At 42.6% G+C, this 15,956-nt stretch overlaps 1 protein-coding gene across 1 annotated transcript in view; it reads right to left on the bottom strand.

Annotated features, from left to right (window-relative positions):
- Positions 1 to 1,131: 1,131 nt before the first annotated feature.
- Positions 1,132 to 15,956, bottom strand: part of LOC139387354 (serine/threonine-protein kinase STK11-like) — a 28,774-nt gene continuing 13,949 nt past the window's right edge. The window contains exons 8-11 of the mRNA XM_071133487.1: positions 11,391 to 11,448; positions 9,736 to 9,929; positions 8,057 to 8,272; positions 1,132 to 1,714 (exon numbers count right to left, since the gene is read on the bottom strand). Coding sequence (XP_070989588.1) covers positions 8,079 to 8,272; positions 9,736 to 9,929; positions 11,391 to 11,448 — 446 coding nt within the window. The 3' untranslated portion in view covers positions 1,132 to 1,714; positions 8,057 to 8,078. The remainder of the gene's footprint in view (positions 1,715 to 8,056; positions 8,273 to 9,735; positions 9,930 to 11,390; positions 11,449 to 15,956) is intronic.

Raw genomic sequence — 15,956 nt, 5'->3', positions numbered from 1 at the left:
CGCATGGTCGTTAAACACCTGCAGTTTAATAACCATACACTGTGTACAAAACATTAGGAACACCTTCCTAATATTGAGTTGCACCCCCTTTTACCCCCAGAATAGCCTCAATTCATCAGTGCATGGACTCTACAAGGTGTGGAAAGCGTTCCACAGGGATGCTGGCCCATACTGACTCCAATGCTTCCCACAGCTGTAAACAGCATTTCAATAGTACTTTAAAGTATTTTTTACTTAAGTAGTTGTTTTTGGTATCTGTACTTTACTATTCATATATTTGAAAACTTTTACTTTACTATATTCCTTAAAGATAATGTACTTTTCTCACCAGTTTCCCTGACACCTAAAAGTACTCATTACATTTGAAATGTTTAGCAGGACAGGAAAATAGTCCAATTCACACTTATCAAGAGAACATCCCTGGTCACCCTGCTGCCTAAACACACATGCTTCGTTAGTAAATAATGTCCGAGTGTTGGTGTACCCCTGGCTCTCCATACATTTAAAAACAAGAAAATCATGCCATCTGGTTTACTTAATATATGGAATATGAAATTATTTTTACTCTTACTTTTGATTCTTAGGTATATTTTAATCCAAATACTTTGACTTTTAAGTAGTATTTTACTGGGTGACTTCCACCCGAGTCATTTTCTATTAAAAGTATCTTTACTTTTACTCAAGTACAACAATTGGGTACTTTTTCCACCACTGCAGTTGTGCCACGTTGGCTTGATGTCCTTTGGGAGGTGGACCATTCTTGATACAAACGGGAAACTGCTGAGTGAGGAAAAACTCAGTACCGTTGCAGTTCTTGACACGCTCAACCCAGTGTGCCTGGCACCTACTACCATACCCCATTCAAAGGCACCAAAATATTTTGTCCTTGCCCATTCACCCTCTGAACAGCACACATACACAATCCATGTCTCAAGGATTAAAAATAATGATTTAACCCATCCCCTCCCCTTCATCTACACTGATTGAAGTGGATTTAACAAGTGACAGTTATAAAGGGATCATAGCCTTCACCTTGATAGTCTAAAAGAAAGAGACGGTGTTCTTAATGTTTTGTACACTCAGTGTATGTTCAGAATATAAAATAAAATGGGAGCCAGACAACACACAGGATTTGGTTGGGACGTGTTTTATATAAATAATAATAAAAAAAGATTTATTGGAAAAAATAAACAAAACCTAATGAACACAATAAAGCCCCTCCCAACACACCAGGGGTAGAGGCCAAGGTTTCAGTCTGTTTGTCTGTCCTTAACTCAGCAGTTTCCCTTTCTCAAAGTTCAATCCAGCATGCATTTTTTATATCAGTATCACTGTCCTCATAGTTAAAATGAAGAGCTATTCTTTATCAACCTAATTCCTTTTACAACGTGTATCTTTAGGTTCTGTCAAATAAAAGGTTGTCTAAGAACTAAAACCAATGGGGTCAGAGTTCACGAAGGTGGGACTGGCACGGCCAGCCATGCCTCCTCTGGGACAGCCTGAGAGGGGAAGACGGAGGGAGCAAAAGAACAGAGGGGGAACGGAAACACAAAGAGCCACTTCACACAAAGACCCTTGAGGGTACAGTCTGTTTCTCTGCTGCTCTCTGTCCATCTCTCCGCATGACATCCTTGAAGAGTTTGTAGCCAAATGGTTCAGGAGGAACAACATCAGCAGTTCTCTCTCACCCTTGCCAAGGATGGGAAAGATAAACCTAGGAGAGAGAGGCAAGCTTTTATTCTAGTTCATTTCATTGTACAACTATTGCATGACAAATAGGATGATTTATGACGTACAGACTTGAAGTCTATTTAAAGGGCTTTGCCTTATTTGAGCATCAAAGGCTTATTTGTCACATGTGCACAGGCAAAGCACACAGTGTGTCCCTCTGCCTCCGGCGCAAAACACAGAAAGCAGCTGGGGGGCAGAGAGAAAATACAGCACAAAGGGGGAGAGGCAGCGAGAGGGAGGGGCAGCAAGAGAGGGGGAGAGGCAGCGAGAGGGGCAGCGAGAGAGGGGGAGAGGCAGCGAGAGGGGCAGCGAGAGAGGGGGAGAGGCAGGGAGAGGGAGGGGGGGAGGCAGTGAGAGGGAGGGGCAGCGAGAGAGAGGGAGGTGCAGCGCGAGCACGGGCAGGAGCGAGCGCGGGCAGGAGCGAGCAAGAGACAATATCCTGCCTGCAGCCCACTCCATCTAGACCAGTGTGAGTCATCCCTAACACATTAATACAGAGACTGCTGCATATCCGACCAAGTAGCTCTGCAGTGTGTGCGTGTGTTTTATGATTGCCAGTGGAAAGACCGTGTGTGTGAGTGTGTGTGAGAACCTCAGTCCCTAGGAGGATGCCTGGGGAGCAGTGATGTCGTAGAGATGACTCAGAGAAGCCTTGAATCAGTTTCTCTCATCTCTTCCCTTCCCTCCTCCCTGCCTTCCCAGTCTCCCTCCCTTCTCCCTGCCTTCCCAGTCTCCCTCCCTTCCCCTTCTCCCTGCCTTCCCACACAGGTGGACCGGTGAGGGTAAATATTTTTGCAAGAGTGCTTAAAATATCACACCTAGTCGTGGCCAACAGTTTTGAGAATGACACAAATATTAATTTCCACAAAGTTTGCTGCTTCAGTGACTTTAGAGATTTGTCAGATGTTACTACGGAATACTGAATTATAATTACAAGCATTTCATAAGTGTCAAAGGCTTTTATTGACAATTACATGAAATTGATGCAAAGAGTCAATATTTGCAGTGTTGACCATTCTTTTTCAAGACATCTGCAATCCACCCTGGCATGCTGTCAATTAACTTCTGGGCCACATCCTGACTGATGGCAGCCCATTCTTGCTTAATCAATGCTTGGAGTTTGTCAGAATTTGTGGGTTGTTTGTTTGTCTATCCGCCTTTTGAGGATTGACCACAAGTTCTCAATGGAATTAAGGTCTGGGGAGTTTCCTGCCATGGACACAAAATATTGATGTTTTGTTCCCCGAGCCACTTAGTTATCACTTTTGCCTTATGGCAAGGTGCTCAATCTTGCTGGAAAAGGCATTGTTCATCACCAAACTGTTCCTGGATGGTTGGGAGAAGTTGCTCTAGGAGGATGTGTTGGTACCATTCTTGACCATTCTTTCATGGCTGTGTTCTTAGGCAAAATTGTGAGTGAGCCCACTCCCTTGGCTGAGAAGCAACCCCACACATGAATGAGTCTCAGGATGCTTTACTATTGGCATGACACAGGACTGATGGTAGCGCTCACCTCGTCTTCTCCGGACAAGCTTTTCTCCGGATGCCCCAAACAATCAGAAAGGGGATTCATCAGAGAAAATGACTTTACCCCAGTCCTCAGCAGTCCAATCCCTGCACCTTTTGTAGAATATCAGTCTGTCCCCGATGTTTTTCCTGGAGAGAAGTGGCTTCTTTGCTGCCCTTCTTGACACCAGGCCATCCTCCAAAAGTCTTCACCTCACTGTGCGTGCAGATGCACGCACACCAGCCTGCTGTCATTCCTGAGCAAGCTCTGTACTGGTGGTGCCCCGAATCAACTTTAGGAGACGGTCCTGTCGCTTGCTGGACTTTCTTGGGCGCCCTGAAGCCTTCTTCACAACAATTGAACCGCTCTCCTTGAAGTTCTTGATGATTCGATAAATGGTTGATTTAGGTGCAATCTTACTGGCAGCAAAATCCTTGCCTGTGAAGCCCTTTTTGTGCAAAGCAATGATGACGGCATGTGTTTCCTTGCAGGTAACATGGATGACAGAGGAAGAACAATGATTCAAGCGCCACCCTCCTTTTGAAGCTTCCAGTCTGTTATTCGAACTCAATCAGTATGACAGAGTGATCTCCAGCCTTGTCCTCGTCAACACTCACATCTGTGTTATCGAGAGAATCACTGACATGATGTCAGCTGGTCCTTTTGTGGCAGGGCTGAAATGCAGTGGAAATGTTTTTGGGGGATTCAGATAATTTGCATGGCAAAGAGGGAGTTTGCAATTAATTGCAATTCATCTGATCACTCTTCATAACATTCTGGAGTATATGCAAATTGCCATCATACAAACTGAGGCAGCAGACTGAAAATGAATATTTGTGTCATTTTCAACTTTTGGCCACGACTGTACACACACACGGTTATTATAGTTGATAATATATATTTTTTAAATTGTTTAGTTTGTTAGCTTTCTGACCTGATTTACTAGTTTATTTACTTTGAGAAAAACATTATTTCATTTGTTTCTATTATTTTGTTTATTTTTAGTGTTAAGGACAGAAAGTAGCATATACATGGGAGGCTAGCAACCATTTATGTGATGAATAGTTGTTTTTTAGGATGTCACTTCTTGCCTTCTAGTTCACCATAAACACAAAGGTTACGAACAGAAAGCCATTGAAGCGCCCAATGTTAGCCTTCTCCCTCTTATGAATGTGCTTGAAGTTGAATGCACACACACACACACACACACACACACTTAAAGCATTCTAAATGAGCGACTAGGGGGAAAAAATAACTTGTCCAACCAATGTTAGGAATTACTCTAATCATATGTACTGTTCAGATAACTTTACACATACATTCTCCCACCCAAACCTTTTAACTGGGTGAGTTCGTTTTGCATGGACTGGTGCACTGGGTAGGCGGAGTTCGCACATTTTAGACCATTCAATTGGTCCTTAAGTGAAATCTCCACCCACCCGGGGCACCGGGCCATGCAAAACGAACTCGCCCACTTACTCGCGCTCTCACACACCCCACTCTTTAAACGGATCTCTGAGTAGCCCATTGCCTTTGTAGTTCTTCCTTTGCCATCTAAATTAGTGCAAAGCCTAGTCAGTGATCAAGTTCTCAGTTTGCTAGCTAGGTAGGTAACATGACTAGCTAGCTAAACCAATGTAGTTTTATGAAACACCAAAAATAGCGTCTCGTGAGTAGTTTAAAACGGCCAGCGACATGCGCACGAATCCGCGGCAGAAAGAAAGCGCCCCGGTAATATTGGCCTTAACTTTGACATGATTTTGGCTAGAGGCACACGGTCTTTAGTGCTGTAAAATCATCATGCCTGTTCACCCCGTTATCATCCAGAAGGTGAGGTCAGTACAGGTGCATCAAAGCTGGGACCGAGAGACTGAGAAACAGCTTTTATCTCAAGGCCATCAGACTGTTAAACAGCCATCACTAACACTGAGAGGCTGCTGCCAACATACAGACTCAAATCTCTGGCCACTTAAATAAACAGACTTAATAAAGGCATCAGTCACTTTAATAATGTTCACAGAGGTATCGCTAGTCACTTTAAATAATGCCACTTTTAATCATGTTTACATATCCTACATTACTCATCTCGTGTACAGTTGAAGTCGGAAGTTCACATACACTTAGGTTGGAGTCATTAAAACTCCTTTATCAACCACTCCACAAATGTCTTACCTCTGGGGGCAGTATTTCATTTTTGGATGAAAAATGTTCCCGTTTTAAACAAGATATTTTGTCACGAAAAGATGCTCGACTATGCATATAATTGACAGCTTTGGAAAGAAAACACTCTGACGTTTCCAAAACTGCAAAGATATTATCTGTGAGTGCCACAGAACTGATGCTACAGGCGAAACCAAGATGAAATTTCAAACAGGAAATGCCCCAGATTTTGGAGGCGCTGTGTTCCAATGTCTCCTTATATGGCTGTGAATGCGCAAGGAATGAGCCTACACTTTCTGTCGTTTCCCCAAGGTGTCTGCAGCATTGTGACGTATTTGTAGGCATATCATTGGAAGATTGACCATAAGAGACTACATTTACCAGGTGTCCGCTTGGTGTCCTCCGTCGAAATTATTGCGTAATCTCCAGCTGCGTGCATTTTTCCATTTGGTTCAGAGGAGAAACCAAACTGCCACGAGTGATTTATCATCGAATAGATATGTGAAAAACACCTTGAGGATTGATTCTAAACAACTTTTGCCATGTTTCTGTCGATATTATGGAGTTAATTTGGAAAAAAGTTTGGCGTTGTAATGACTGAATTTTCGTTTTTTTTTCTTAGCCAAACGTGATGAACAAAACGGAGCGATTTCTCCTACACAAATAATCTTTTTGGAAAAACTGAACATTTGCTATCTAACAGAGTCTCCTCATTGAAAACATCCGAAGTTCTTCAAAGGTAAATGATTTTATTTGAATGCTTTTCTTGTTTTTGTGAAAATGTTGCCTGCTGAATGCTAGGCTTAATGCTATGCTAGGCTATCAATACTCTTACACAAATGCTTGTGTAGCTATGGTTGAAAAGCATATTTTGAAAATCTGAGATGACAGTGTTGTTAACAAAAGGCTAAGCTTGTGAGCCAATATATTTATTTCATTTAATTTGCGATTTTCATGAATAGTTAACGTTGCGTTATGCTAATGAGCTTGAGGCTATAATTACGCTCCCGGATACGGGATTGCTCATCGCAACAGGTTTTAACAAACTATATTTTTGGCAAGTCGGTTAGGACATCTACTTTGTACATGAGGCAAGTAATTTTTCCAACAATTGTTTAGACAGATTATTACACTGTATCACGGTGACAGGGCAACCATATATTTATGTGCATAGTCTTATTCATCCCTTTACATTTGTATAGTTGTTGTGAATTTGTTAGATTACTAGTTAGATTTTACTGCATTGTCAGAACTATAAGCACAAGCATTTCGCTACATTCGCATTAACATCTGCTAACCATGTGTATGTGACCAATAAAATTAGATTTTTAAAGACACAAACATTGACTGAAGCCAAGTGTTTATTACTAGCCCAAGGTACACTACATGACCAAAAGTAAGTGGACACCTGTTCACCGAACAACTCATTCCAAAATTTTGGAAACCCATTTCATTAAGCTCCCGACAAACAGTTCTTGTGCTGACGTATCTTTCAGAGGCAGTTTGAAACTCGGTAGTGAGTGTTGCAACCGAGGACAGATGAATCCAATAACTTGAAGGGGTGTCCCAATACTTTTGGATGTATAGTGTAGATCACAGCCAGTCATTTCCAATGGGAGAAAATTAATCATAGTGGGCAGACCCAAGCAAGAGCTAGCGAGGTCCTATTGGTGCGTTCTAGCATGCATTTGCATATTTCCGTTAGGGAACGCCAATAACTAAATTTGCCCTTGCGCTCCTAAAGAATGCCATTTTTTAAAATTACTTTGGCAAAGGGTAAAATCTACAAAACTTAAGTCCACTCAGATTCTAACGGATTCTAGTTTTGGAAACAGAAAACTGTATTGAGATATGTTTAATCGATGAGAAAATTCACAGAATGTCGGCCAAAATCCATCTCGCTCCATCTTCTCCCACTGGGCTTCCTTTCATTACCATATTTGGTAGTGAGTGGAAACGCCAACTAGATGCTTCACATTTATACATCCGGTGAAATATCTGGCTCATTGTTCCATCTGTGCTGAAGCTGTGATCCGTTCTGCGCTTAAAAGGGTCAGTGAGGAAACATGTGCGCTTAAAAAAGGTTCCGTGCATTGAAGAAAAAAGTTCCCGCTGATAAACCGCTCCCGTGTTAATGTGGTAACTTTGACAGCCCTAGTTTAAATGAGAAAGTCAATCTCAATGGGACTTTAAAAGGATTAGCGCCGAGACTGGTAATAGAAATATGGTCAACTGACCCACTGGTGGTTTAGGGTTTGCTGTCGCCATTGTTCACGCTCCACGCCCGCCCTTTGGCTAGCAGATTACTTCCCCGTTAGCACGCAACAGCTAGTGAGTGATGCACAAGATAGGCCTATTTGAAACATCCCTATCACCTGGCAGCATTTACCCACCACATTCAGAATCTTAAAAAAATATATGTTTTTAATAGCTTGAAAACCCCATTGGATGTTTCCCAGAAGTTCAGGGGAAACTTCAACTGAACATAATTCATGATGGTTTTTATTTTAGTTAGTTGGAGTCAAAGTAGTTCAGTAGTTTTTCCAAATGGGTTTGTTAATTATTTTATTTCAGTTTACAAAATATTTTTTTCAGGATTCGTTTTAATTTCCTACAATAACCTTGCGACACACAAACCTACACACACACCCTTCTCACCAGATGGGTTGTTGAGGTGGGGTCATTGCTGTTTGCAGGTGGAGAACTTGCGTATCTTGCTGGCTGTGGAGACTCCTTTGCGGGAGGGATTGGATGAGGAGGAGGACCTGCGCTCTGGCTTGGCCTTGCTCTCCGTCCCGTTTACACACACAGGCTTGGCCTGGGCCCGGCTCAGATCCACCTCAGCCTCATCCAAATCCTCCTCTGGTACCTGCCCTGGAGGACAGAGAGAGAGACAGAGAGAGAGAATATAGGCCGGTCAACACAAACACAGAGACAAACACCATGAACATCTGCAGAGGCAATCACACACCACCTTCAGATAATCTACTGCTTTCATCATGTAGAAAGCGCATTTATAAAAACATGTTTTGAGAGAGACGAGACCTTTAGAATAAAACTCTTCCTCCTCAATAGCACTAAAATATCAAAGCAGATAGAGACTGGGGGACAAAACATTGTCAAAAGAAAACCACACCAGAAAATCCATTGAGTGACTGACTGCTTCATCAGATTTCATCTATTGATCTTTCTGACCAGTCGGGTCAAAAGATCAATGGCGATTGGGCCAGTGAGAGCAGATGGTAAGAAGAGACAACCAATCAGAGTGGTAATGGAGTTGTGTCTGCACAGTTAAACCCTTTTAAAGTTGTTTTTTTCTCAATACATTTACAGATACTAAATGACATTAAGTGACATTATTAAAAAGGCCAAAGCTGTGTGCCAACTAATCAGTTTGAAATGTCACCTTATTTAAGGTGTGTTTAGCAGACAGACAGAGATTGTGGCTCTGAGCTAATGTTATGAGTTAGTGTTGACTGTTGAGTGAGTGCGTGTGTGTGGGTGGGAGAGTGGTGCCTGGAATCACCATTCATACTCCCACACTGTAAGCTATTATTAGATGCATTCACCCACTGCCATTCAAGCTCTCTGTGGTGCCATTGAAAATGTTTTTTTTTGTAGGTCATCAAGCTTCAAAGCGACAAGGACTACTGCTATTATGTTATCATTTCCCTTGTTGCCTAGCAACACATTTATGAAAGAAGGAAAGACTAGCTAACGAGTTCAGAATTCTGCACGGATGGCGGTCCCGTGTGGCTCAATTGGTAGAGCATGACGTTTGCAACGCCAGGGTTGTGGGTTCGATTCTCACGGGGGACCAGTACGAAAATGTATGCACTCACTACTAAGTCGCTCTGGATAAGAGCCTCTGCTAAATGACTAACATGTTAAATGTTTAAATCCTCGTAAGCCATTATAACCAACTGACTCAGCAAAGAGGATTATTTATTGATGTAGAAGTGCAACTGTCGAAAAAAATGTCTACAGTGCAACAACTGAGGGAAAATGTTACATTTCCATTAGAAGGGTTTTCCCAGAGCTATATGATATACAACACTTAACAGTCTAGACTGGTTACGTCACCTACAAGTGGAATACACTATTAAAGGACAACTGAATCCTGTCAAGACTGCAACACTCCTTCCTCAAGCCTTTTAAATGGAACTGACTGTAGTCTACCCTCCCTCCATATGAACTCCTCTCGCTGACCCCGTATGTATGTATGTATGTATGTATGTATGTCCCTCTCTCTCTCTCTCTTTCACTCCCACTCATATTTTAGTGTGTGTGTGTGTGTGTGTGTGTCACACACACACAGTATTTCTCTCTGTGCCTACCTGGCACAGTGAAGTCCTGAGTGTAGATGATGTCATCCTCCTGGTCATAGAACTCCTGGTCCTCTTCCTCGGTGTAGCCGTGCAGGTCTTCCAGGTAGGGCACCACCGTCATGCTGCGCCACACGTCCCGGCTCTCCGCGCTGGCTGGGATGGGCACCGGGGGCTCCGTTGGTGGGTGTTTTTTACGTACCCAGCTGGGGAAGAATGGAAGGGAGGGGGTATTGTATTAGTAGTTACTAAACTAGTCTTGGCACAACATCTTACTTAGGTAAGCCAGTTGGTTAGCCTTATACCGACCCAATACGCTGACCCACAGTGGTTTGTATCATGACTGAAGTCAGCATTCATATGGCGTCACCTAGCTACATTTTAATGCAACCCAACCAGATATGGAAACGGAGTGTGTATTTCAGAGCGTGACGAATGGGGTTGGTTTACTTCTGCCTTCCTGCTTTTCTTTCCTTCACAGCACCGTGCTGCTATAAAGAGTTTAAATGAGGCAGCAGAGACAGCTGTGGAGGGTCTTTCAGTAGAAGGGCTGCCGAGGCGGGTGATTAAGGTTATTTTTCTCCCGCTCTCTATCCCTCAAGTTCATTTCTTTCCCTTTCACCCTCTTTTTCTCTCATTCGCTCCACAAATTGCAGGAGGGTCAAGAACCCCTTTGTTGCACAAAGATGCCTCTGTCATTAGTAACCATGGAAACGAAGTCTCATCGCAGTCGTTGGAGCTCGTTTTAGTTAAGAGGGTTAAAACCCAGAGAGTCCTCTCAAACTGCAGTCTCCTTCTCAGAAAGGGAGAAAATGGATTTCAGCATGCTTTGAACAGCTTCTCTCCCCCTCCCCCTCCATTCTCCCTCTAATCCACTGACGTCATCGGAGCACCACGTCAGTATCAGTGAGCCTCAGAAATGGACAGTGTAACTAATAATAATATTAAGCCTATGATGGGACGTGTTGGGGTTTAGTAATTAAGGCTTTTAATGTCACAATGGATAATGAAATAGAAAATATCGCATACCAATAAAAAAAAACAATATGGTTCCTCCGTTTCCAGTGTACCATTTAATTTTGAAGCAGCTAGACTGCACCACAAGGTATGCTAAATTACCTATTTTCTGAAGAACACACACACAGATCAGTAATCTGTAGTCTCTCCAAGGCAGAATGTCATTTTCTGAGGTTGAAGGCTGCTGGTGGCACCTTAGGGCTCATAGTAGGGCTCATAGTAGGGCTCATAGTAGGGCTCATAGTAGGGCTCATAGTAGGGCTCATAGTAATAGCTGGAACTTTATCAAACGCATCAAACATAATTTCCATGTGTTCGATCCCATTACATTCACTCTCAGCCATTAATATGAACACAGTGTTGCTACATCTGCTGCCTCATGTCTCAGTCGGTCTGTCCCCGATGCTGGAAGAGCAGTGGAACCAGAGAATCACTACACAGTCATTCTAACTCTGTGTGGAACTCTAGATCAGTCTGATATTAACAGTGACAGGGTTCACAGCATCGCTAAGGGCAAAGAGAGCACAGCCTTCTGTAAGGACTGTGGCATGGTCAGGGTGACGGCCATTTTAGTTCAATTGAATCAGAAGATGAAAGAAATTGAAGTAAAGACTTGTGTATTTTCAACATGGATTACTTCAGTCACTTACTTGTGTTGCCTGATGTGCTGTATGGAAAACCTCTTGACGGGATCATATTCAAGCATTCCTGGTAAAGACAAACAAGCAGAATGTAAGAACAGAGGAACGGTGGAGAAAATAAGAAATGGGGGGAATAAATGTATTCTATAGAGGAAGAGAAAACATTTCACTGTATACCACATCTGTTAGGAGACGCCAAGAAACAGGGAACCTATCACCTACGCCGAATCAAAGCACTAACAGCCCTATAAGGATCTGCATTTCCCCATCCTTACTACAGCCCATCTTTCTCTCCATACTTACTACGCCGTAGCCAGCTGCAAAGACAAGGTGGAGGCTATCCCAGGACAGACAATGGAGACATGAACTGCCCACAACACAAATACAATAGCAAAATGTCACTAGAGCATCGTAAACCACAATAAGGTTCCCACAGTGCTGCAGCAAAGAAATAATAAATGTGATCTCTCTCATATATTGATTAGCCTACACTAGGGCTGAAAGGCGAGAACCCTTTTACCGAGATTAACCGCCCAAAACCCTTTTCCCGGGTTAAATAACTGCCAGAAACCAGTAAATAATAATCTATTATTTCTATGAACAGCATGGCGTGAAATGGAACTGTTAAATGATATGCTCTGTCTAAATGTGGCTTCTCTACAGCCTCTGTATGGTGAATCAACGCTCAGGGTGGGGAGACAGCTCATTTCACTATGGAGCGCAGTTCACAATGCATGTAGACCTATCATGGTCTCTTTTCCCTTTTTTTGACAGGTAGGCCTACATTTGCTGCAGCATAGCTGATGCTACAGTACTATGAAGACCGAATGTGTGTCTAATTTACCAATCTCCATCTGGATGTCGGGGGTCACCTTATTTTTTTAAATTGTAAAGATAATTCTTAATTATTTTAATTGCAGCTGCAGAGTTAAAATAAAATAAAAACTGAAAGTATTCAGACCATTTGCTATGAGACTCAACATTGAGTTGATCCTTGAGATGTTTCTACAACTTGGTACCGGAACGCCAAGTCTAGGACCAAAAGGCTCCTTAACAGCTTCTACCCCCAAGCCTACATTGAGACCCCCCCCCCCCCCCCCCCACTTGTACAATGCTGCTACTCGCTGTTTGTTTGTTACCTACGCAGTCACTTCGCCCCCACCTACACGTACAGATTACCTCAACTAGGCTGTACTCCCGCACACCAACTCGGTATCGGTGCCCCCTGTATATAGCCTCATTACTGTTATTCTTATTGTGTTACTTTTTATTTTAGCCTACTTGGTAAATATTTTCTTCTTGAACTTCACTGTTGGTTAAGGGCTTGTAAGTAAGCATTTCACAGTAACTATTGATTTGGAAAGGCACACACCCGTTTATATAAAAAGGGTCCATGTCAGAGCAAAAACCAGGCCATGAGGTCAAAGGAATTGTCCGTAGAGCTCCAAGACAGGATTGGGTGGAGGCACAGATCTGGGGAAGGGTACGAAAACATTTCTGCAGTATTAAAAAAGGTGCCCAAGAACACAGTGGTCTCCATCATTCTTAAACGGAAGATGTTTAGGACCACCAAGACTCTTCCTAGAGCTGGCCGCCCTGCCAAACTGAGCAATCAGGGGAGAAGGGCCTTGGTCAGGGAGGTGACCAAGAACCCGATGGTCACTCTGACAGAGCTCTAGAGTTCCTCTGTGGAGATGGGAGAACCTTCTATCTCTGCACCACTCCACCAATCTGTCCTTTATAGTAGAGTGGCCAGATGGATGTCACTCCTCAGTAAAAAGGCACATGGCAGCCGGCTTGGAATTTGCCAAAAGTGTCACGTCTGGAGGAAACCAGACATCGCTCATCACCAGGCCAAAACTATCCCTACGGTGAAGCATGGTGGTGGCAGAATCATGCTGTGGGGATATTTTTCAGCGGCAGGGACTGGGAGACTAGTCAGGATTGAGGGCAAGAACAAAGTAACCTACTCCAGAGCACTCAGGACCTCAGACTGTGGGCAAAGGTTCACCTTCCAACAGGACAACGACCCTAAGCACAAAGCCAACACAACGCAGGAGTGCCTTCGGGACAAGTCTGAATGTCCTTGAGTGGCCAACCCAGAGACCGGACTTAAACCCGATTGAAAATCTCTGGAGAGACCTGAAAATGGCTGTGCTGCGACACTTCCCATCCATCCTGACAGAGCTTGAGGGGACCTGCAGAGAAGAATAGGAGAAACTCCCCAAATACGTGTGCCAAGCTTGTAGCATCATACCCAATTGCTGCCAAAATGTGCTTCAACACAATAATGAGTAAAGGGTCTGAATACTTATGTAAATGTATTGGTATTTTATTTTGAATAAATTTGCAAAAAAAAACCATTTGGGGTATTGTGTGTCGATTGATGAGGAAATAAAACAATTTAATAAAAAAACTTTAGAATAGCCCTTACACAGCCTGGAGGTGTGTTTTGGGTCATTGTCCTGTTGAAAAACAAATGATAGTGGGACTAAGTGCAAACCAGATGTGATGGCGTATCGCTGCAGAATTCTGTGGTAGTCATGCCTTGAATTCTAAATAAACAGACAGTGTCTTCAGCAAAGCACCCCCACCTCCATGCTTCACGGTGGGACCTATTCATACGAAGATCATCCGTTCACCTACTTTGCGTCTCACAAAGACAAAGCGGTTGGAACCAAAAATCTCAAATTTGGTCTCAGACCAAAAGGACAGACTTCCACCGGTCTAATGTCCATTGCTCGTGTTTCTTGGCCCAAGCAAGTCTTCTTATTGGTGTCCTTTAGTAGTGGTTTCTTTGCAGCAATTCAACCATGAAGGCCTGATTCACGCAGTCTCCTCTGAACAGTTGATGTTGAGATGTGTCTTACTTGTACTCTGTGAAGCATTTATTTGGGCTGCAATCTGAGGTGCAGTTAACTCTAATGAACTTTGGGTCTTCCTTTCCTGTGGCGGTCCTCATGAGAGCCAGTTTCATCATAGCGCATGATGGTTTTTGCGACTGCACTTGAAGAAACTTTCAAAGTTCTTGAAATTTTCCGGATTGAAGTAATGATGGACTGTCTGTTCTCTTTGCTTATTTGAGCTGTTCTTGCCATAATATGGACTCTGTCTTTTACCAAATAAGGCTATCTTCTGTACACCACCCCTACCTTGTCACATCAACTGATTGGCTCAAACGCAATAAGGAAACAAATTCCACAAATTAACTTAACAAGGCACACCTGTTAATTGAAATGCATTCCAGGTGACTATCTCATGAAGCTGGTTGAGAGAATGCCAAGAGTGTGCAAAGCTGTCAAGGCAAAGGGTGCCTACTTTGAAGAATCTCAAATATATTTTGATTTCTTTAATCTCTCTCTTTTTTGGTTACTACATGATTCCATGTGTGCTATTTCATAGTTTAGGTCTTCACTATTATTCTACAATGTTAAATAAAATAAAAACTTAGGTGTGTCCAAACTTGTGACTGTGTATAGGAGCGCGAGAGAGATCCTAGCCTACCCATTTCAGGTAATACATTCTATGCAGTATTAACCTTACATTTAGCTAATTAATAATGGGCTATGAATAATATGGTTCCAACTTGTAGCCTGTGTCTCTCACGCAACATGCGTGTTCTCCCATGGCCTCTCCTTAGCTCTTGCAGTCCCATGTAAGAAAAGCTAGACTAGAAAAGGTTGCTTGACTTTTTTTTTGTTGCATATCTTACACCAAGACTATTTGAACGGGGACACAAGTTATTTTTCACTGGATGTTGAATACAGCAGCCAATAGAACTCACGGGTAGTTTGAAAGAAGAGCGGACGCGTGATGGGTATAGGCTATAGCAGTTATTTGTTCAGACCCATAACCATTCAATCGTTCTTCGTGATGAGAAGTGAAAGCCTTCTGCATCTAATTCTATTATTCATTGATGTCATTAGAATAATTAAGATAAGGACGACAAAACATATTTAATTTAAACTGTTTAAAGTGAGGAAGGAATGAAGCAACAGAGAGAAAGAGGTAGCTAATAACATTAGGGGAAATATGGGTCAGCCTACTAATTATACAAATAGGCCATATATTTCCAAATCTAAATCAAATTTGCTAGCCTATACTTGTAACTTTGCTGCACCAGAATCGCATGTTCTCTCCCTACTTTATTATGGTTTGGATGATGGGTCTAATTTCAGTCCATAGAATCACACTCAAAAAGATTAGCCTACTGGAGCTAGTTTCATTTATTTCCCCAAGAGAGCATGTAACCAGCTACATCTATGGGCTTTTCTGTCGTGCATAATGTGCAGCAGCCTATATCATATATGTATTTGATAACTGCACAATAATTTGGGCTTGGGCTCATTAAAATGTAATTTAATATATGGTTCATTAGGCTCAGCTAGCACCCGGCTTGAATGTTCATGTTGATCAAAACTCTAATCAAATCCAGATGTATTTATATGCTTTTGAATGACACATCCGGTTTTGTCGGGAAATACTCTGAGGAAATGTATTCTCGGGATGGAACATTTCTAAAATACCGGGAAAATATTCAACCCTAGCCGACACTAAAGCAGTAATTCACATCTT

The sequence above is a fragment of the Oncorhynchus clarkii genome, chromosome 28 (assembly GCF_045791955.1).
Source record: "Oncorhynchus clarkii lewisi isolate Uvic-CL-2024 chromosome 28, UVic_Ocla_1.0, whole genome shotgun sequence".
NCBI lineage: Eukaryota > Metazoa > Chordata > Actinopteri > Salmoniformes > Salmonidae > Oncorhynchus > Oncorhynchus clarkii.
This window is presented reverse-complemented; position numbering and strand designations above follow the sequence as displayed.